General features: G+C 37.5%; 2 protein-coding genes across 2 annotated transcripts in view; one reads left to right on the top strand and one right to left on the bottom strand.

Moving 5' to 3' along the window:
* Nucleotides 1-23052, bottom strand: part of barc (RRM1_TatSF1_like and RRM2_TatSF1_like domain-containing protein barc) — a 47759-nt gene extending 24707 nt beyond the window's left edge. Inside the window, exons 1-3 of the mRNA XM_018021826.2 lie at nucleotides 22884-23052; nucleotides 22017-22331; nucleotides 21559-21915 (exon numbers count right to left, since the gene is read on the bottom strand). Coding sequence (XP_017877315.1) covers nucleotides 21559-21915; nucleotides 22017-22301 — 642 coding nt within the window. The 5' untranslated portion in view covers nucleotides 22302-22331; nucleotides 22884-23052. The remainder of the gene's footprint in view (nucleotides 1-21558; nucleotides 21916-22016; nucleotides 22332-22883) is intronic.
* On the top strand, nucleotides 12975-21432 carry LOC108623373 (uncharacterized). Its single transcript, XM_018021828.2, has 5 exons — nucleotides 12975-13333; nucleotides 18840-19115; nucleotides 19227-19463; nucleotides 19593-19797; nucleotides 19974-21432. Exons 1-5 carry the CDS (start codon nucleotides 13297-13299, stop codon nucleotides 20200-20202), a joined length of 984 nt encoding a protein of 327 aa, XP_017877317.1. The 5' UTR covers nucleotides 12975-13296; the 3' UTR covers nucleotides 20203-21432.
* Nucleotides 23053-23252: the final 200 nt, after the last annotated feature.

Below are 23252 nucleotides of genomic sequence, written 5' to 3'. Positions count from 1 at the left end.
GTGTGCGCGCGCGCGCGCGCGTGTGTGTGTGTGTGTGTGTGTGTGTGTGTGTGTGTGCAAATATGTTAAAACCTTTTCGCTTAGGACGAATTAAACAAAACTGTTACATAACAAAGGAATTGATGTGATAAAAATGCCTTCTGTTAGGAAACATGTACAACGATATCGTTTTTATTATCACTGAAATGGAAAATCGATGGAACCAATACGCAATCCCGTTAGGCGCGTATCGCGAAAAGAGACATAATGGCGATCTAGATTCATTTAGATTAAATCGTACGCGACCCGCACAGAGCCGCGCTAGCGATAAGATATCCCATTAGCAATTATGTATTCGCATCGATTAGTTTATTAAAGAGAAGCGTCTAATGGATCGAATGTACTATCAGTTTCCGAGGGCGTATCTTCTCGCTCGAGTGGAACTAGCCTGATTCATTTTCCTCTTGACTATTTCGGTGTACTACCATACTTACGTCCCTTCTGCATTTAGTCAACGCGTGACAACCTCTTTGTTAAATAAAAAATAAAAATGGCTATAATAATAGCTGAACATTTTTTTAAAGTAGTGAAAATTTAGGCAGATAATAAAGATTTTTTAATACTGAAATTTTTTTATACGTTATTCTATGAAAGTATGGTTCATTCATGCCGCGCGATTACGTATCACTGATACTATGCGTGACTCAAGTGAATGGAAATCATGAATTTCAAACAGTTGATCGTTCCAATGGTACGAACTTGTATTTGGGAATTACACACGTGTGTTGCGTCACTGTTTTGCATAGATGACTCACAATCAATCAAGGATAACTGACAGCGATACCAGGAAGTACCAAGTTCATCAAAGAATAAACTATACGCTGTTATACAATATTTTATGAAAACTGAAAATCTGTCAGAAAAGCATCACTCCGTATGCATATAACAAAATAATCTCAGCAGAATATTTAGATTGCCAGAGCAATTTCATTAATAAAGTTCTACGTCAGCATCCGAATTAATAAAATAATTGGAGTTCCTCTGCTTTGAATTTATGTTTTGCAATTAATTCTTCACTACGTCCACGCTAATGAAGGAAATCTCGTTTTCACATCTCGTGATCGCTTCCCTTTACTCTCGGACCAGCACTCATATTTTATGCATGGATTCGTGGATACCAATACTTTTAACTAATATCATGCAAAAGATGAAACGCATCCAACGTGTAATTCTAGATTTGAAAATGCACGACTGAGAAAAATACTCTAGATATTTTCTTGTATCTGATATTGCGGAAGTTTGACCGTTTTTTTTTTAGAGCAACGCATTACGGCGGACCGTATACCGGGGAAAAAATTTTTCAGTCTTTCCTTCGAATCCAATTTCGCGGTTTCCCATGATCCTCGAATATATCGCGCGTAACTAAATTTCGCCGTGGACCCTGAAAATGAATGCGACTAGCTCCCAACCCGCTACCGGCTTGCCAAAAATTTATACGCCTCTTATCATTTTTTCAAAACGCAATTGAAGACGGAAATACTGTGGTCTGTAATTCGTGAAATTCTCTGCACAATTTTGCCTGCGTTGATACTATGCTCCAATTATAAATATCCATAGGGGAACATATTCGAAGAATAACAGCAGAAACGAATTATAGAAATTTAAACTTTTTACAATATTTCATTAAGCACGTGCATCAGAAGAAAATCCGAACTAAATTTAATGTATAGATTTAACCTAGCGCCGACAGTTACTGGAATTTAATTAAATGAAGCATTTCTATATATCGGCGATAACGAGACCGTTTTTTTAATCTCAGATTTAAACGCTGCCGCGATAATCTCGCTCAACATCGATTATAGTCATCAAAGCAAAATCGTGCATTACGTGAATGAGAATTAATATTTAAGCAATGGAAATATCGTAAATTAACGGGAGGATTAAATTATCGGATGCTTCTGAAGAGGTAGATTACGCGAGGTATAACATTTACGAGGTCAATTGGATCAGAGATGTTGTAAATTCCACGACCTGCCGGTACTAAAAAGAGGAAGACTGTAATAACGTATACGTTTCATGTTTAAAAAACTGATAGTGGACTTTGAAAAAGTTAACATCACTGCCGAAGTTATAAAATATAACTATACATATATATAATATAAAGAAACGTAAATAAAAAACAAATTAGTTGTCGTTAAGCAATGTTCGTCTCGGCTAAAAATCATCAGTCTATAAAATACGTTATATCTCAAAACGCCTACCAGCGAAATGAAAAAAAAAAACCATAGTGTAATAACATTTTCTGTGCGAACCGCAAACCAACGCTCAACCGACCGCAAGATCCGTCGCGCAATGATTTACCGTCACAATTAAACGACTCGGCTCACCCTCGTCCCACGCGCGCAGCCTTGCATCCGACGAACGATTACTTCCCCGCAAGAAATAAGTTCCCGCCGTCATCGTAAGCACAAATGTCACAAGTTTCTGTCACGTTCAACCGCGAACGATATCGCTCACGCGAATCCCGGACACGATTAACCCGGCGTCGATCTCCCGTTTGACACCCGAGGCATCCGGTGCATATCATTTTTCTCCAAGCGCAGCTATCATTAATTCGCGAGCAAATTCCTCGACGGGTTGTTCACTGTTCTCGGTAAATTATTGATAAGCGGATTCCAGTGCCGGCTGTGCCAGCTGGCGTCGCAACGCGCACATTTCCTTTCCCGGAAAACGCTCAGGGATCGATCCTGCGAGTAAGAACACATCCGTTCAGGTATCCGGTCGCGGGATCAAGTTTGTCCCCTTCGCCTATGACTACCGGTTCTCCTCTCTTCACCAGACGAGAAAATACTTGACCGAACGCTTGTTCACCGACGATTAACCCTCGCGCAATTTTCCTTCCCACGAGTTGTTTTGCGACGTATGGCTGCTTGGTCAATCCTTAATTAACACTATGGCCGGTATTCAGAGTCGTTACTTATATTTAAGACCGCTTTAAGCATTGGCTTAAGTCCCTGTTTCCTGTACAAGACAGGGACTGGAAACATGGGATAGACAGGGATAGCAAATGTTTAAAACGACCTTAAGAACAACCAACGAATCTAAACCTACACTTTTTTTTACTAATGCAGTGTATTTATATTATTTATGAGTGCAATTCAGTGTTAGCACTCGTATTTTAATTTAAATAATAATTATCAATAGCATAGATCAGAGATCAATGATTATATTTCAATTAACTATTTTTTATTATCCGAATTACTTGAATATGTTAATCATTATTATATGATATAATCTGTTTATTTAATAAGCATCTTGTGACTCTCGAGTATAATAAAATACCTGAACCGGATATAATAGTTTACGAGGAGATGCAACAGTGTGTTCCAACTTTAAAGTTAGTACTGAGTTACATAGTCAGCGATCCACGGATTTCAAGCGCTAGTCCTTTTGACTAATTTATGCGATAATTCAAAATGCAGATGGTGCTATTAGTTATTAATTTTAGGTAAATTTAGACGATACAGTTGCTCCTGGAACGTAATATAATCATGAGAGTTAGCTAACTTCTGACCTGTATGTTGCAGTAGAACAGAAGCTGTCTAACTGAACCCTAAGCTGGTGCAGCGTTTTCAAAATTTTACTGTTACAGCTCGATGTGATCGAAGTTGAAATAATATCGAAATTAATGGTACAAATAATTAGGAAATTATTGGCAATTCATCGGAAGCGAAACAAAACGCAGAATAGGAATGAAACGTAATAGATATTGCAGAACATGAATATTTTGATACAATTATAACCAGGAATTCATTAAAAGCGACATGGTGGAAGATAAATTGGACGAACATTTCATCATTACGTCTGCTAGTTACATTCCGGCTAAATTTAATACAATTTAATAGCAATCACGGATAAAAATTCTTCCATTATGTATAATCAAGCTTAATACCCATAATCCTTAAATAGAAACGATCAAAGGAAATTCGAAAAGTTCTCGGAAATGATGGACCCTATTGAGTTCAAATGACCCAAATAACGTCGGAGCAGTAAAAGTTACGAAAGACGACGAAGCTCGTTTCCTACCGAACTTTCGGGGCCCGTCAAAACGGGAAGATTTATCGCGCTCGCAAGGAGCAACGCAGAAACGATCATAAGGTTCCCCGGTAGTAGGGGGGTCGGTTTCAAAAGGCGGCCGAGCGCGCCGGAACTGGTTTGAAAAAAGGAGCGACAAAAACGCGGAGAAGATTTTCGTCAGCGGGATACCTCGTTTATCTGCGATCACGCGGAACGACGTCGAAATCTCGCGGCGGCGATAAGAATTTCAAGCAAAACCGCGGATGAAATTGGGTACAGCCGGCCCTCTGAATTCGCTCGCCGCCGCGACCTCGACAGACGATCTCTGACGGGTCGAATAGGTTGAAAAACATGAACGACCGAAAAGGGCCGGTGAGTGCGAAGTCCCACGGTGTAACGCAACATCTGAATAATCGAGCTGGCGGACCGCCATCGAGGAGAAAACTTGTGCATTCTTCGCGCGTCACGTGAGTCATCCAGGAAAGCACCCGTAAATTTATTCACGGTTAACCGTGATCGAACCGTACACCTCGCATCGAGACTGTTTTACGAAATTCCCTTCCGCGAAAATAACTGATGGCTCGGCGAAATTCGGCTCCCTGGAATTTTTTGCGCATGACGCGTGCAGTCTGAACGTGTTGCTCGGAAAGCATTCAATTTCTTTAAGGATCAAATCATAACTTCTGCTATTTCTTCTCTAAAACATTAATGGCGACTTAAACTAGAGCTTTGATTATTTAGGTACTTAAATTTATTATTCGATTTTATATTAAATGGCGAACTGCCCGTGTTTCAAAGAGCTAAACGCGCGCAAGTTTCGAGAAATGTAATAAACTTGAAGCAATAAAATAACACTAATACTTGTCTCCAGAACATTTAATATACCTACACATAACACAATGAGTTAGTTATTTTAGTATAAAAGTCACGAATAAAACCCAGTGACGCAATACAAGATTACGTTATTAAATATCATTGCGCTAGTTCTTTATTTTTGGATTTAATATTCTATTTTACAGAATCAATATTCGGTGCACTGCTTCAACTTTAAAACTGAAAATTTTTCACGAATTACGTAAACGTTGAAAGAAGTTAACTTTTGTTACCATGCACAGACTACCAGAAATTTTTTAATGAACTTGCAACAGCTGCAATTGCAATTAAACCACGTTATCGGTTTTCCAACTTTGTCTTCCATTATTGTTTCACCAGCAGAATTTCTAACGAATAGCGACTAGCACGAAACAGGTGCAAGAATGAAAAGAAGAGACGAATTATTTCAGAATTTTAATAAGCCTTGAATTAAGCACCTGTGGTCATAAAGAATTAACATTACTCCTTCCTCTGCCACGTTTTATGAAATGAATTAGTACCGTATGCAAATCGTATTAATTAACATTAAATATAAACTGACCTCCACGAGAAATGAAATTCTATTATTTTCCAACATATTCCTCTCTTTTCCCGACACTTTCAACGAAATGAACCAGTCCTTTCATGTAGGTAGATGATAGAATCCGGCTAAATCAATTTCGACAACGCTCTTTGTGTGTCATCGTGCCATTACAAAGCGCGACAAACGCGCGCATCGAAATAGAGCGCGGAAGGGATCCTTTGAAAAACTTCGAGTTTCACAATTTCGGCGACCCCGCCGCGTTCAATTTTACAAAACGGCCCGATCGCTCGAAATGATGAAACGCGGCAGCGACTTTCGCGGGCCAAACGCGCACCAAATGGTCTTTGAAACCCGAACACTTGAACGTTTCTTGGCTATTTACCGAACCCGCTTTGACGAACTTGTTAAAAGCGATCCTTTCTCTCTGCCGACCGATCGGCTCTATAAACGATCAGCGAACACTCTTTTAACTTCGCTCCCACTGTCAGACTCCCAGCGCTCGATAAAAAAAAGTGAACGTAAAAATCAACCTGGACCTCGGTAAAAATCGTGTCGTATCGGAGCTTTTCCACTCCGACCGATGTACCCTTTCGGTGAATAAATTTGGTTAAAACAGCACGTAATTTTCTAAACCGTATTTTCGTAGCGAAAAACATTACAAACGGTAACATCCGACAGACCAGTTAGCGTTGTTGCAACTAGGTCAATATTGTGCATCCTAACAGAGGCATTTATTAAACGCGTCCATTCGTCACGCCGCGTCTGCTCGTCATGATTATCCGCTCCCAGCCCCACGAATATGTGATTCGAAAATTCCGACATTTGGAATCGGAGAAAAATATTTGCCATGAAAACATAGTCGTAACGACTGTCTTCATTATTTCACAAAGAACGTTCCTATTGCGGCACACATGCTATTAATATTTCCTTTGCTTTAAATAAATTTTGAATAAAAACATTTATTACTCTCAGAACAATTTTTCTCCGAAATATTCAAAATAAAAATGAAACACGTAAAACCGGAACGGATCCAATCAATATTTACTCTCTGTTACAGGAAAGAACAAATCATTAAAATAGCTTGATTGTTATACGATGGAACCAGCGTGAAGCGAAATTTAATCACTCAGGCCAGGTTCGATAAAATGTGACGAAGCGAAGTTACTTCTGTCGGGCGCAGTAAACTAAACTTAGGTGTAAACCCACTTCGAAAATACCGTGACGGGGTGTCCGCGAAATGGCCGCGTGCCAATTTAAACGGGCGTAGGTTTATCTGACAGCCGCGTCTGCTCGATGTTCGACTGATATCGCAATTCCGGAATCCGGAACATCGTCGATGCCGTTACTCTTCCACGGTCGAGGAAGCGGTTTCAAACGTCCTGTTCAAGGAATTCATGGGCACAATCCTGCCGTTAACGAAGTCAACGAACAAATTTATTCCAAATCAACAACCGACGTGGTGGCCAGATTTTATCTCGCCGCAAAGCTGATTTAACATCGGCGAACTGTCTGAATCGATAAGATAATGCGAGAAACTGGCTGGAGTTATAGAAACATTTTTATATAATTGCCCTTTAACTACGTTAGGTAAAACGAAGAAAAATATCTAAAAAGTAAAGCGTCGTAATTCTGTGTAGCTTTTGAAAAGGTACAGAATGCCAGATGCAAAAATATGAAATATTGCATCCTGTAATTGTAAAATTTGATTATGTAAGTATACAGGAAGGGTATGAAACGTCTCAATAGCGAAAAACTTTGCATTATGCAGTTACGTATACAAACAAACTGTCTCAATAATAATTTAAAAGATGCTGCTTCTGCGACAATAACTTAAAACATCAACACCACCGCGATGGTGGTAATTAAAGTTCTGGTTAGGTCGAAACAACGAAAGCAAAGAGCATGGCCGCGATAATATTTTACCAACGGTTGTTCCACTTTCTTCGCAACGTTCAAGCATATGTAGCTTGTCAGCTTAGCCAGCGGTGAAGAATAGTGGTGCCGGTAAATAAAACCGACGTTACACCAACTGCATTCATAAATCACGTAATCCCGCAGAACGTCACAAAAACCAGGAAAACGAAATACAAATCAAACAGCAGAAAATGAACATTAAGTAGGATTAAAAAAAAATCTCCAAGCATCATGAAGAAATACAAACGTATTTCCCTGCAATTTAACGGGTAATAAAGACGATCTGAGATTTAAATTAAAACGAACATCTCATGCTCGATATTCTAATTCGCGTAATTAACTGGAAATTACGAACTGTTAAGGCGTGAACTGGAAGAAAGAGCAGCGAATCGTCAAGTGTCCGAAGAATGAACGGTGCGCCGGCCGAGAACGAAGTGAAATGAAATGAAGTAATTAAAACGGGATCAGCCAGGTGGCTCAGATACATGCTACGAAGACGTGGCCTTAACAAAGGAACACCGGGTACGTGACAGTAAATACGAATTAACCCGGCGTTTCCTTTGTTTTCCTGGACGGTTTCCAGAATTAGAAATGAAAAACGGCGCGAACAACCATTTCGCCAGAATGCAAACGATGATTAACGACAACTTGCACAGTGAGGCGTACGCTTCGAGAATCTTAAGACCAGTTCGAGTGGCTGAAATATTTCGAACGGCTGAAATGATAGATTGCATTCTGAACGCGGCTGTGAATTCCAAATGGAATATTAATTGCTTCCGATAAAAATAAATTGTAATAATATATTAATTACTATAATTAAATGAAATCAGTCACAAAATGATCTATTGATTTATGATTAATTGATATATTCTGTTAGCTTTCACCAATTAAATAATTGATACCTATTAACAATGGATCTCTCACCTAATTCGAGTATCTAAAATATATCACTTGTTTGTCATGATAGAAAAAAATGTCAGAGGAAAACATTAGTTGGTTCAGAGGGGCAAAAATTATGATAGGCAAAAATACTTGTTCAAGATTGTATTTTTCAAAATTTAAGATCATCGAAATTTCTTTTTAAATGGAATGATAAAAATGTATGATTAAAATATGATAAACATATACTAACTAGAATCTCTACCTAAAATTCTCCTTGTTTTTTTTAAATCTAAGATTTACAACGAGAGAAGAACGTCAGAGGAGTCAGACGCTCTTCACGCTTCCACTTATAGCAATTTTTAACGTAGTTTCGTTATTGCAAAAGGAAACCAGTTTAATGGATGGCAGTTGAGTTCAAGGACGAGAAAATACCGATAAAGATAATGATATTTGCTCAGCTGTAGTCAGCCGCGAGGCACTAAAAGGAGGTTTACCGGAAAGAATTCTGTACATTTTCTTCTACGGAAATTGCGAATTCGTGACGCGTCTTTAGCGTGAAACGACAGTTATCTTGTTTATTAGCGAAATTAACGCAACAATCGTATGGCTGATTGGCAACGAGATGTTCAGATGCAGGTAGACATCGAAAAAGCATGATTGTCCGTATAAATATAACGGATAACGGATTATGCACGTGTCTAGTAAAAGCTTACGCGCACCAGAATTACTATTCTCTCCTGACCGTAATTTGTAGCATCCTTAATTACCGAGTACTATTAACTGCGACCTTCGCTGTCGGCGTTGCGAATTAATCCGTTAACACGAGATACGAGAAATTTTTATCGGGTTCTCGTTGAAACAGTTAAAACATGACGAAAAAATTTTACAACTATGCAGTTGAAACGTGCAGCAGTTTTTTTTAGGTCGAATTAAAATTATGCACACTTACAGATTATTGTTCAAACACTCCGCGAACTACAGTTTCTCCTTTGCGGTAGCTGCAAATTGAAAACGGAAGGTAAAACAAAAATCAGCAATTACTTCTCGTTAAGCCAGCAATTAATCGAGCCAAGGTTTACTTCGTCCACTTATCTTACGTAATTATTTCCTTTAAATAACAGACTGCGCTTTGTAAACGAAAACTATTGAGTAATGATTATTTTATTTTACATGAATTGTTTACATTTATCTTATTCACCGATTAAGAGAAGTTGCATAATTTTTGTGTTCCCCTAATCTTTGTTTACGTAAGAGTCGATTATCTCAGGTGTGAGACTAGCTATTTCCGATTATTCCGAATTATCAATGATCGATTGAAAACTGAGTTTATCTCGCAGTTGAAAAATTCATAACTCCACTACTATTATGCATAATTTAAGCACGTATACCAATTACTTTCCCTCCATCGGTCTTCTCTTACTTCCACCTGCATAACAACCTCCTTTCGCGAAACTGATTAAACTCGCAAGTTTCTCAAGAACGTGCTACCAGTTTCCGCAACCCTTTATTCGTTTTACCCTCGTTCCCACCCGATTATTTTCGAGTGGCCAGGAAAGATCGAGGAGCTTCGAGGAATCATAACAGTCGTTTGACGGCACGACGTGCCCATCGAATACGCCATTTACGATCCTGTCTGTCGATGCGGCAATTAAAATGCTCTCGTTTAATCGTTTCAAAAGGGCAGCACGAATTTTTCTCGACGCACCGAAAATTACGCAACCGACAGCGACCTATCGGTGTAATTTACTCCAAGCAAGTGGTGTCGAGCGGTAACACGCTCGGTATTCATTCCTACACGATCGCCGGTTATTTATGATAGTCTGAATGAAAATCGAGTGGCCGCGCGAGATTACCGAACGACCGTGATTTCAATTTCAAATTCACGCGTCCTTAACGAACCCTGGAACGCTGAATTTCTTTCATACTCGGTTATGATTACGACCGATGACGCAACGCGCACGCTACTATTGTGGGGATAAAGGAACGACACGATTATTACGTGTTACCCGCATGGGAAACGATTATTTATCGTTGCTTTCGAATTAATTTGATCGCTTCGGATTTAATCAATGATATTTTATTTCAGCGTTTGAATATTTCATCATAAAATAGTTTCCCTCCCGTGGACAAAGCAACGCCAAAATGAATTTATTATAATTTTAATAAGCGTGTAGGCTTTATATGAATTCATCTCTTCAACAAAGAATATAAGCTTATTCGTAGAACTCAATTCTTCTTATTTCATTATCACGATTCTTTACAAATCCTGTTAAAATTAAAAAATAAATCCGTAGCTTGTATATTCGTAACGAGAAAGTACCTTATCAAAAGAGAAAGATAATACAAACGTTCACTAGAATAGAACGAGGACCTAATATACATATGCAGATAAAAATGAAATTCCTGTGAAATTATGAAACAACAAATTAAAAATATCCTTTAAGAAATCCTCTTTATGAAGTTCGTATATAAACAGTAATATACCGTAGTTCGTATTTCATAGGAAGACTTGGAAAATAAAAATGACTATCTGGATTTCAATAATAACCTCATGAAAGATACATTACAATAGAAGATTGTAAGAGTTTCTCAAAATCCTAAACTAAAATCTTTCATATTATGTGCTCAATATAAATATTGTCACGTTTCGTTCGTATGAAAAATCTTGGATGTTTTTCAGAGCCCGTAAGATAACAGAGGGAACCACACCTTTCAGACGAGCAGGTAGAAACGATCGTAACCCGTTCCCTCGCCTCGTTTTTCAAGCAGAACAATACGCTAATTACGAACACGCGTCTTCGAGTAAGAATACCGTACCGAGCGTCAGACGAACAAAAAGTGTGTGACAAATTTTCAACGATACGTTTCGTTCGACGAGATATACGGGGACACGAAAGAAACCGTCTCTCATCCCAATTAGAGGGGAACGAGCCAGAAACACGGATACTTGTCGACTGTTACCGTTCCGTTCGCTTACACCATGGGAATATTAATGATTCGGCGATAGTGGCCAGACACACGGGGTGCCTGAAGCAATTTCTCTTACGCCGGAGGCCCATAATGTAATAAAAAAGAGAGTATAATGCTCGCGGGCGATGGTGAGATTTATTTCTCAATGGTGCTACATGTATTTCTCTCAGAAGGTTCCTGATGCACTTGCACCTGCAACTCATATATTTTCCAATGATACGACGTAAACAATTCACCCTACACACAATTTAATCAAACTACCTCCTATATAGTAACTTCCGAGAGAAATCTTTCGTTTTATTTTGACATCACCCTATGTCTTCAATATAGTCAGTCAAAACGAAGCGAAATTTCTAACTAAAACTCACCGACGACCTGATGTTTCACTCCGATGCAGATTAATCTCTTTTTAAGCGTGTTCATTCGAAAAAAGAAGCGCACCCTCTGACGAGTTCATTTGCATAAGAATAAGCTCAACGTTGATGTATCACATCGTTTTGTTTCTCTGCTACGCTACATACGATACAATCATATTATGAATTTCGTTCTTCATGACGAAAGCTCATATAATTATAATAATGCACAAAAAAGAAAATAGTCTATTGTTGAAAATTAATTTAAAATTTTTCTTACAGGAAAAATTTGCTATAAAAGCGATAATTCAAAGGTGATTTCGATTGGTAATTGTGAAGAACATTGAGTTTAAATGGAACAGCAGAACTAGAACGTGTATTATTTCGAGATAGATAGAGAAGAATTAATATTTTTCTGCCCAGAGGTAATAAGCGAGCGAAGTGTCTTCCATAAAGATAAAACTGACTGTGGAGGATGAAGATAACATTACACAAATAGATCAATTGACTGAACTAATTGTTGAAATCATGTGCGTTTCACCTTCTTTCTACCTGTGGACATTGAATACAAAACACAGATAATGGATTGCTAAGAATAGTATAATCAATTCTAATTTTATTCACAGTAGGCGCTACTTAATGAAATGTTTTTAGTTTAGTGAAAGAAACATCATTCGCAACGATGCATTTCAAATACAAACTAAAGGAAACCTCTTTTAATATTAATACTATTATAATTTTATACAAGAGTGTTTATTTTTATAGTTCTATTGGAAAGAACGAAACAGTGTCTTTTAGAAGAAGCGATTTTTCTTCTCAGCGAAACTATTTCTATGTGGAAATCACTGAATGAGGTAATAAATAATTTTCCCAGGATTTGTTGTTCTCCGACTGAAACCATAAACCGCGATTCATTACAGTTTCTGAACTGCTATTAGATTTATTACACATAACCAACATTAAACATTCCTAATCCCCCAAATTCCGATTTATGGACGAGATATTTGTTGAATAAAATTTATCTTTCATAACAACGAATAACGTGAATTTTCTTTCGACCAAATTCGTTATGTGTACCTGCTAACCCATGAAAAAGTGCACAAGCGCGGACGCGCTTATATTCACGCGATCGAGTCTTCGAAAGAACTTCTGAAATCCCTCGAATCGCGGAAAAAAGAAAGAGCACGTGGTTTGATTTCTAAACAGTCGGGCTCGCGACAAAATTCCGTCGGTGTCGAGTGCCGCGGTGAAGTAGATAGAGCCGGTATTTGACAACGGAACACGGACGCACAGCTGGCAGCAGGAGAGGTGCCTGAAAAATGCCAAGAGATCGAGAAAGTATGCGGCACACGGGGGAAGCGCGAGTCCGGATCGAAAGCTCGCCTCGTATACCTTGACGACGAACGGAATGGAAGCGGCAGCTTCAGTCGCTCGCGAACCTCCACCGTGGAAGCTTCTCCCCGCGTGCGTAGACTTTTAATCTGTACTACACGGAGCCCAATCGAAGAAACGCTAACGCGCGCCGGCAGAAAAAAAATTAACTACCACCCTTGTTCTGTGCTCGTGACTTTAATTAGTGAATTTCGATTAAAAAAAAATTCGCTTTGATGCGAATAACGTGAATGTAAGTGAACGAGAATGAGGACGATTCTGTTCGCACCTTTTTACCTGTGCATCGACGAATTCGGAGAGTAAATTAGAGGGAGAACAGAGCAGGTGGAAATCATGCGGAGGTGTACGCTTCTAATTCTTTGCGTCGCAGGTAACTAGTTCTGTCATCGAAACGAACAATTTTAATTATACACTGTCGGCAAGTGTTGAGTGAAAGGCGATTAATTATTGATAAAATATGTGTCTTGGTGTTGTACGCTTGACACGTACGGATTAGTATAGAGATTCCCTAGAGAAACTTGTCCGTGACATTTAATTATTAGCAAAAAAAAAGAAAACGTGAAATATTTTAAACGTTCTGGTCTCTATTTTCGGACTTAATCTCACGAACTTACAAGGTGTCGTTTGTGAAAGATCCCTGGAGTTGAATCCCTTAAAACGCACTTTGAAAGAGAATCCTTGCGAAAGAGACGCTAATTATCAAATTTCAAAGGAGAGTAAAGAGACCGAGAGAAGTTGTTTGAATATAGGTGCATGAATGTAAAAGAGTGTTAGCTAAAATGAGAGTAGCAGTTAAATCTGATAATTGCAAGTATTTATGCCGTTAATGTTCAAACCAAACTTCTGCGTAATAAAACGAGATATAGTAAAAAAAATATATGAAATTTACTACAAACCAAAAAAAAAAAATGTCAAATATTCACGGTTGGAAAAACCTGAAAATTTCTATTAACAATGAATAATTCTCGTTGGAACCATTGCTGACACGTGAGAATAGAAATCATTTCCCGTTGACAAACGAGCGTCGGTTCCGTTCATTATATTTTTTTTCCACCGAATTAAAAAATTTATAGCACGAGTCGTTTTCTCACAATGACTCACACATTTCCTCTTTTTATTATTCCCTACCTGAAACCCTCGTATAAGAGAAACGTGCAAAATAAAAATACTACGACATCTTTACTGTGGCAGCGCGTACGATAAACTAACGATCTGACATCCATTAACCGGGACGACTTACCAGTCATTAAACAATGTATTTACTAGATGCCTATATCGATGGTTACGCACTCCGTTAATTAGTACGGTAGAAATAATCGCGACTAATAGCCGAAGAAACCAGGCGGCTTGATAACGCAACTCGAGATTACGAGATAACGCAAATGCTTTATTAGCCGAAGCAGTCGAACTAATAAAAAGAAAGCAGAATAGATATAATCAGTAATTATGGCTGATCATAAAGCATATTATACTTGCAAATAGAAACATTTGCATTCGTACAATTATTTGACTGGCAAATTTAATACAAAAAATAATACTAAATTATTTTTCATACTGATTCAAATCAGATGTAATATCCACGTTCAACGAGCAATGAGCAAAAATAACACGGTCGCTCTGTTATCATTATATAATCTGACATAGGGCTAATAAAAAATAAGGCCACATACACTATTGAATACATACAAGCCCGAAAGTGGATAGACCGGCCATCTATTTTTGTTAGAGGATGGGTACACGAATCTGCACGCAGGAGACCACCGACGGTATTAAATCGAATCTTAAATGTCTCACAGACGTGGGCTAACCGTAAGAAAATGTTCATCGCTGCCGGGGCAGTGAATTGCATAACTATCAGGATCCTTTTACCGCGCACGCATCGTTCGATCGAATTACCCTAATCCGAAATAGCATAGAAGAACTTCAGTTCGCGTTGCTCGTACAACACGAAGTTAATGAACCGTGCGTTACGAATAACATTTACCACCGACGATATCCTGGAATTATCTAGACACAGTTTTATATCTTTGCTTTCAATCGAAAAGTTCAATTAGATGAAACATTTCAGTTAAGATCTGATTCATGCTTACGTAAGATTTTTAAGATAGCACGCTGGAGATTGTGTGATTTTATAACTTCGTGATCTCGTAAGTATGATTTTTTGCAAATTTGTAATGACCTGTTAATAATCCCTTGATAAACAATTCTTACGAAAATGACTCTAATAAGGACGTTGTCATTCTTATCTCGTTAAGCTGTTGCAAATTGAAAATTATATTGAACTACGAAGGCACAGGTGTCCCGAGACTTGGGACCGCTATCATAATTGCACCGGTTAGAACGAATACCTATAGGTTTGAAGACACGCCAAGGAGATACATACACGAGACACTTGTTGATCACCTGTGAAGAACGAACTGTCCTCTACAGCTAAAATATATTAGCGATATGAAACAATTATTCATAGAGCGGGTAAAGATAGCCTTGTGCTACATGTTACCAGTGAATGAAAGTAAAAATCGTAGGCGCACGTGTTATTCATAAACGCGGAATATGAATGCACGTGGTTTCAATCCAACTGCAGCTGAAACAACTCGCTTACAAACGAACAGGTAAGCCGAAAAGAAACGCGACATTGTTGTTGTTGTTTGTATATTAATTATCGTCAATGAGTTTAACATCACAGAGCTAATTAGTAAAGTTCACAGAGTAGCGGTAATGCTGTCGAATCGCACATTCCTGGTAACTTGTAGTGTCAATATCTATCAACCGTTTAAATACAAGCCGGTTTCGAAAGTCCGCCACCGTAGACACCGCGCGTCGCGCGACGCCGAGCTGACGCAAGTCTGCATCGCAAATTTTCGCTGATACGCGAATATTGTCGATAGATAAAAAGATCGCCGTTTGTAGCACACGGTCGTATAACTCCGATAACACCGAAATGGCCAAGATACTGTTACCGCCAGAAATTTGTTGAGGAATGTAACAGGTTTTTAACTCGACAATTTCAACCGTGTTTTACGACGAGAAAGGAATTGCGCTAAGAGTTTATTTTTTCTATTAATACAATTTCATGGTCTGTTTGATTTCTTTTGTGGTATTTGTTGACGGTGTACTCGAAAAAGAACGTGCAATATTTTTTCATTATTGGCCAAGATGAAAAATACAAATTGAATTGTTATTCTTTTCAGAAAAAGAACAATGAAAAATTGCACGTAACAGTATATTACGCAAACATACGTTCTCGTCTCTATTAATTGAAGTAATCAAAAAGGGATATGAAATATAAAGTAATTTCAGTATATTGAATTGATTGAATGAGCTCGGAATTAACTGAATAGTTATTTTTATCACAATTACTGCCCAATTGTATCGATTACCTATGGAACAGTTACTCTGAAAATAATCTGTATAAATAGAATATTCGATAGAATACAAAAGATAAAACTGAAATAAATTTGAAACATATAAACCGCAGAAGCCAGAATATAATAAAATAGAATGAAAAGCTATTTTTTAACGTCTCGTTACAAAGTTCGAGGGAATGATAAATATTAAAGACAGAAGTTTACTAAAAAAAACCGATCTATGCAAAAATCCTTCCTTATGTATGTTAATAATTCTTCATACAAAATGCGAAACAATAATAACAAACTGAAATTATATACAAGCCTGACAAGCGTCTGCCTCGACTACGTCGAGTTCATTCATTTGTCATAATACACTTTGAGGGAAAAGACAATTTGTTCCTGCTATCTGCTGAAAGCCGGATTTACATTGAATACTGAACAGTACACTGGCCGCATAGGAATATCAGCTAAGCTACATCCGATGCAATTTTGCATGAATACACAGACAGATAAAGCACCAGCATGCACGTAGCCATGTGTCTATGATTTCAACCTGAATGGTATTCGAAGAATGAAAAACCCCACGGCCTTAGAGTAGCTCTAAAGCCGGATAGTTCGAAAAACAGTTACCTGTCGAAAATAAATAAGAAAAGTTGCGATTACCAAAGAAAATGTAAATGTGTCCCCGTTCTAAAACGAATGCATAAATTGCCTCCGAGGTAGATAGTGTAAATACGAATGTAATCTCGCTTCAAACTAAGTTCACTTTAAAACTAAAACTTATTATAACTTGGTATATCAGTACTACTGTACACTCCGGTAAATTATTGTGAGAAAAAAGAGAAGAGCATATTATTTTATAACAGATATATGAAAGAATCTTCGTACAGAAGTTTGTAACAAATTTTGTGCTCGTGTTTTAAGGAAAGTGCGTTTGAGAATAGAACGAGCTGCTGCGTGCAACCGAGTGCAGCTCAGAAATGATGAAAATAGTTTCTATCAATTGATAACCCATTCCAGAGTTAGCGTTCCCCGGGGATCCTCCTGTGATAATAAAGCAAAGAGAAAGATGCATGGCACAATTGGCACTTTGCGTTTCCACCCTGGCAATTATCATGCACGAACGCAATGCCATTTGGTGTGGTTCGTATAACTTTCGCGGATGATATCACTCGCTCTTCGCAGAACGGGCAACATCAAACACATTGAACTGGGTTAGGAACACTTCGTGATACACGGAAGTCCAAACTCGTGTTAGGCACTTGAGAATGAATGAAGCAAACGGAGTTCGAAAATTCGCGATGAATCTCTCTGCAACGTAGAACTATTTCTCATTAAAAGAATTGAACGATATTATCATTACATTTATGATTAGAAATACGAATAATAATACGAAAAATAAATAATACATAAATAATTAAAAGTATTTGAACTTACACCATTATTATAATTAGCACAAAGTTGTCCTATATTTTAATATCATTCATGCTGAGTACTTTAAACCTAAATGCCATCGACAGAAAGCAAATAGAAAATGATTAAGGGAGTTAAATACCAGAGTCTATTAAGCTTTTCAACTGCAGGCGCTATAAGAAATGTATACGTTTTCACACGATAATTAGCTACCACGGTACCTAGCGACAACTAAATTGCTAGCAACAGCATCTTTGCTAATTTATGATACACATCAACAATTTTCCTTTCATCTGATAATTGTAGAACGCTAGGAAAGGATTGTTGTCGCTTTGGAAATAAGAGAAAATTATTTCTAAATGAAACAACTCTACTCATTTCTTTTACGATTTTACGTCCTAGGAGTTAATTCAATAAACATAATGCAGAACATTTGTAATTATTCATCCGTAAAAAGAGGCATGCGACTGCGTAACTTGTAAATTGCGTTCAAGGGCGAGAAACACAAGCTCTCGCAATTGGAAGATTACGTGAACTTGTTACTAGCTCGTGTCTGACATTTTATTTGATTCCCTTCGATTGTATCCGTAAAAGGAGAGCGTCGGAACGAAAGAAATTATTGCTACGAGAGAACGACCGTAACACTGAACTACTTGGCCTCGTTGCATATTACAGCATGCATTGCAGACGCAATGACGTAATGGGTCCGCTATTGAGTGTGTTTCTTCTACCTACGTTCGCTGTGCGTAGCCATCAATTCTATCTGGACACATAAAACGCAGACAAATGCGCGGCATTCGTTTAATACTCGTCAAACGCGAGAAAGATGCGGGAGGAGAAAGAAATTTATGTGGACTGCGGACAAAATTGTTGTGCAGTCCCTGAGGATCTCCTTGACTGAGAATGCTGCTGTAATATGCTTAAGTCGGAAAAGGCCATGGCAATTTTGCAAAATACGTAAAATTCATTGCCTCCAATTTTTATGTGATGCAAATGCACGGCTTGCCCGACAGAAGTGAAATGGATAAAAGGGAAAACTGTAATTGGATTAAAATTAACGTCGGAACGGAGAGATAAATATAATTAATAAACGAGTGCTCCTCTGTTTTACAGGCATATCGGCTGCCGTGGCACATCCGTACAATGTCAGTATTAATCCAGCAGTTACGAGCAGGTCTAGGATTGGCCGACAGAACGAAGCCGTAAAGCGATACGCGTGTCCCATAGGATTCTTCCGATTAAAAAGATATTGCTACTATTTAAGCGGAGGCACGGCACCCTGGAGAGAAGCCTATTTCCATTGCAAAGATAGAAACGCCACTCTGGCGATTCTCGATCGGAATGGAAAGGATCGAATGCTGAGAAAATACCTGTCGAGTGATCAATTCAGTAAGTGATATTTGATAAGAAAATCGATTCAATGTCGGGCATCGACAGTTCGAAAAATTACTCGTATCCATCTGTGACAGCTGAACGGCACGGGTATTGTTATGATTTCAGCAAAATTAGAGAGATGGATCGGTGGGATATTCAACTGGCAGCAAATGGCTTGGGAATGGGGAGTGACTGGGCAGAAAATGGTTTTCCAAAATTTCGGTCTACCTCAATCCAACCACTCGAAGCAACAGTATGCATGGCACTGTGTCACGATCGATCCCACGTTAAAATATAAGTGGAGCCCGCGAAGCTGCGTCGAACGGAAACACTATGTGTGCGAAGTGCAGGCTGGACGCATACGTAAAGTTTATTTCAACTGCTATTTCAAACCTATCGTATTCAATTTATATTGATACCATTCAAGGAATATTCAATACTATGAATAAAAGAATGTTTCGAATCATTCGTATAAAAATATATTAATTATAGCCAGAAGACGCAAGAAGACAGCGGATCCGTTTGCACCGCAAAACCAAAGATTAAAGCACCAAAAGAAGGGCAAGAAATACTCGAAAGACACGCAGAAACCGAACAAACAGAAGAAGCAGAGAGGATGGAGAAGAAATTTCGCCGAGCAGAATATGAACGATTATTGGGTGCACGGTGTGAAGTTGGGTTCAAGGCCACCAACCAAGTAAGATCTTTAATCTCCAACACTCATATATTATAAGAATAGCATAGCTGTTTCGGATATAAACTTTATTACTCACAATTTGCATTTAGAAATTGTGAATTAGCAATGAAAAGAATTTTTATGTATTTTAAATCACAGACCTGCTTCTATTGATTGAATTAAATTTATGACTACAGCGCGAAGGCCATGTATCCACGCCCTCGAATGAGACATCATCAGAACAGAACTCAACCGAATTATCCTCGAGTCCAACAAGTCGCGCCTCGGGGACACGAATACGGTGCATTTCTACGCGACGGACCAAGCGGCGGCCCACAAAGTCTAACAGATACGAGCAAAGTCTTTCCTCAAAGCCCTGGCAAGATTAACGACTTGGCCAGTGAGGAAGTTCTGATAAAGCCATAAACACAATTACACGCACTATTTATTTTAACTTCTCATTTGGTAGCTTTAAATATCATCGATCAATCTATCAAGCATTCGCAATCTTTTCCCAATCAAGTAAAGAGTTAATTCTCATTTCGATTTCGTTGCACAGTAAAATCATCTAGACGCTATACGTACGCTATGATGCTGCTGAAATCCAGCAGAGACTGAAGTAATTTATTCATATCGATCGGCGAAGCAGTTTCTCATGTTCCTCTCTTTAATAGATCTTAGATTCTCGAATATGTATATGTCTAGATAGTAACGTTACCTCGAGTCGGTAGATTTAATAACTTCGATGTTCGCGTATCGAGTACGATGTGTTCAAATTTCATTCTTTTATTTAATCTACGCGCATTAAATGCGTATAAACTATTTGCGAGTTGCAATGTTTCGCTTGTCGTTAGATGTTAAAGCGCTCGAAGGCACGCATAGAAGATATTTAATTGCAAACTAATTATTATCACTTTGCTTTATTTAAATTTAAATGTATCTCAGAATTCTTTCTATATAATTGCCCTCGCAAAAAGCACTTGCTGAAAAATCTGTTTTCACGTTAAACAAATGTTTAAAATAATAATAAAAACACGGTAGCAAGTAGTGTATCATATCAGAACTGCTTAAATATCAATAGCTTTATGCTGACTACTTTCTAGATGTACCCCATTACGAATGAACAATGCACTGAATGCATATCAATGTCACTCAAAAAACGAAAATATATATATATATATATCTGATGTTTATCCATATATTATTTAGTCTATCAGTTTGAAATATGTCAAGACTCTTATTTTTTATTCCTTAGTTTAAACGATACTGTATAAATAATTACGATAGAATAAAACTTTTTTACTGATAAAATACTTTTTAGAATTTTATTTTGTGAGACTATAAGTTTTAATTATAAGTTGAACGCTTCTAAAATATTATGCGATGTGCTTAAATGTTACTCAAGTGTGTATATCGCGTACACTAATTTACATACTATTTGTATTCAAATTGTATTGTATTCGAACCTCAACGTTCTATTTATGAGTTTAATGTTTTGTACTATTAATAAATTATTATGCACCGTTTCCTTCCTTGTAAATACATTAATTACACAAAGTATTATGTATCGTCTGTATGTAACATGGTGTACACAACGTCAATAAAAATTCTATGCGAAATTATTATGACGAAATATTGCTTAATTTCAATTTTTAATCAATGTATTGTGTATCTTAATTTATTTCTTATTAACGTTTATCTATGACACTCGAAATAACTCGTTGTAAGTTAAAACGTTGTATGATATATTAGAACATGCAATTGAAATAAATAATTACTCACCTTTATGTAGATACAGAGTGCGTCGCCTTTGGGTTGCCCATTGGAATCCTTGTACAGCTTGATTTTGTCCTTGTTCTTTTCATCCCGTGCAATTAGACCACACTTGTTAAAAAGTTCCGTGAGCTCCTCCATGGTGATATCCAATGGTAGTCCAGATACATAAATAGCAGTATTATGAGCTTCGTCCACTTCGAACCACGTCGGTGGCTCTTGTGCTTTTCGTTTAATCTCAGCCTTTCTTTTCTCTTTGTCAACTTTTGCTTGGGGTTGAGGTGGTTCTACAGGTTTTGTCTCCATCTTATCTGAACCTGTGAATCCATAACTCATTTGATATCTGGCCATAAAGTCATCGTCCACCTGAAATCATTCAGACAAATTTAATATCAATGATAAATTTGAATCATGCAAGAATTGTGTTAAAAACTGAGAAGTAGTATAATAGTTGAAAAGTAAGTTACCTTTGGGAACCAGGCATTTTTTTCCTTGTCCCAAAAATAGACACTGCCATCATTAGGGTCTGTGTATGTGTGAGTATCATTTTCGAAACCAAATACTCCTTCCTGTTTCGTAGCTTCATTGCCACATGATTCTTTACCATCCTCTTTCACCACCCATTCATTCTTCTCTCGATCAAATTTGTACGTTACATTACTTGTGGAATCCTTGTAAATATATGATTCCCCATCGAATTCATAATGCTTCATAGGATCTTCAGCCTTTTGTGTCTCCTCACAATCGGCCATTTTAACAATTAATCCACTACTTAATAACACCTGTAAAAGAAAGGGTTACAATTAGAAGATATAAATAGTTGAATCTGTGCCAATTCAAAGGCTTTTGGCATCTGTCAGTTAATTGTTATAAACAACACAGTAACCACTTGTCAATGAATAGCATTTGTATATTTGAAGAAAATATATTTCAATCAATAAAAATAGTAATAAACATAATCAATAATTTTCATCTAAGCTTTCATTTCTATCTTCAAATTATTATTTCAATATTAAATTTAAAATAAAATTGGATAATTTCAACTACAAATCACGTGAAATCAGTCATATCAACAAAAGAAATGTCACAAAACGCGAATGACGTAATGCAATTTTATCGAATTCAAATACAGGTTAAACCCATTCCACTGAAAATTATATATTTAATCTAATACCACAGAATTTCAGTGCAAATCATTTAAACCCAATTTAATTGCCTAATAACATGACAATTTTCTTTCATATGATATAAAACATTACCCAAAAATATAAAAACGTTCTCGTATAGGTTAGGCAACTGCCGTGCATGAGAATAAATGTAAATATGAAACTTACGGCTTGTACAATTGTTAATTCTTCACGATAGAATCGATATAAGCAACGTTTGATCTTGTCAAAAAATAGAGTTCCTCAGAAAAGAATCGAACAGTATTCTTTTGAATTTGACAGCAACGACAGAACTCAACATGCGCCAACACACGTTTACGACACTAATGCGCTCTATACGAAGTTCTAGAACCACCTGTCATATTCATAAGTAACATCGTGCTGAAGAGAGATCATTAAAGATCACTGTAATATAGTTGGCGCGGAATATTAACGTTTCTTAACAATTTTTATTTTAAAAAACTGCTCCCAATTTGCTCTTTCGGAATTTAAATTTGCTCCCATCGTAAATATTATATTATTATAAATGAAATATTA

The sequence above is a fragment of the Ceratina calcarata genome, unplaced genomic scaffold, assembly GCF_001652005.2.
Source record: "Ceratina calcarata isolate Rehan_Ccalc_2016 unplaced genomic scaffold, ASM165200v1 scaffold262, whole genome shotgun sequence".
Classification (NCBI taxonomy): Eukaryota; Metazoa; Arthropoda; class Insecta; order Hymenoptera; family Apidae; genus Ceratina; species Ceratina calcarata.
The sequence above is the reverse complement of the archived record's forward strand: the minus strand, read 5'-3'. Positions and strand labels throughout refer to the sequence as shown.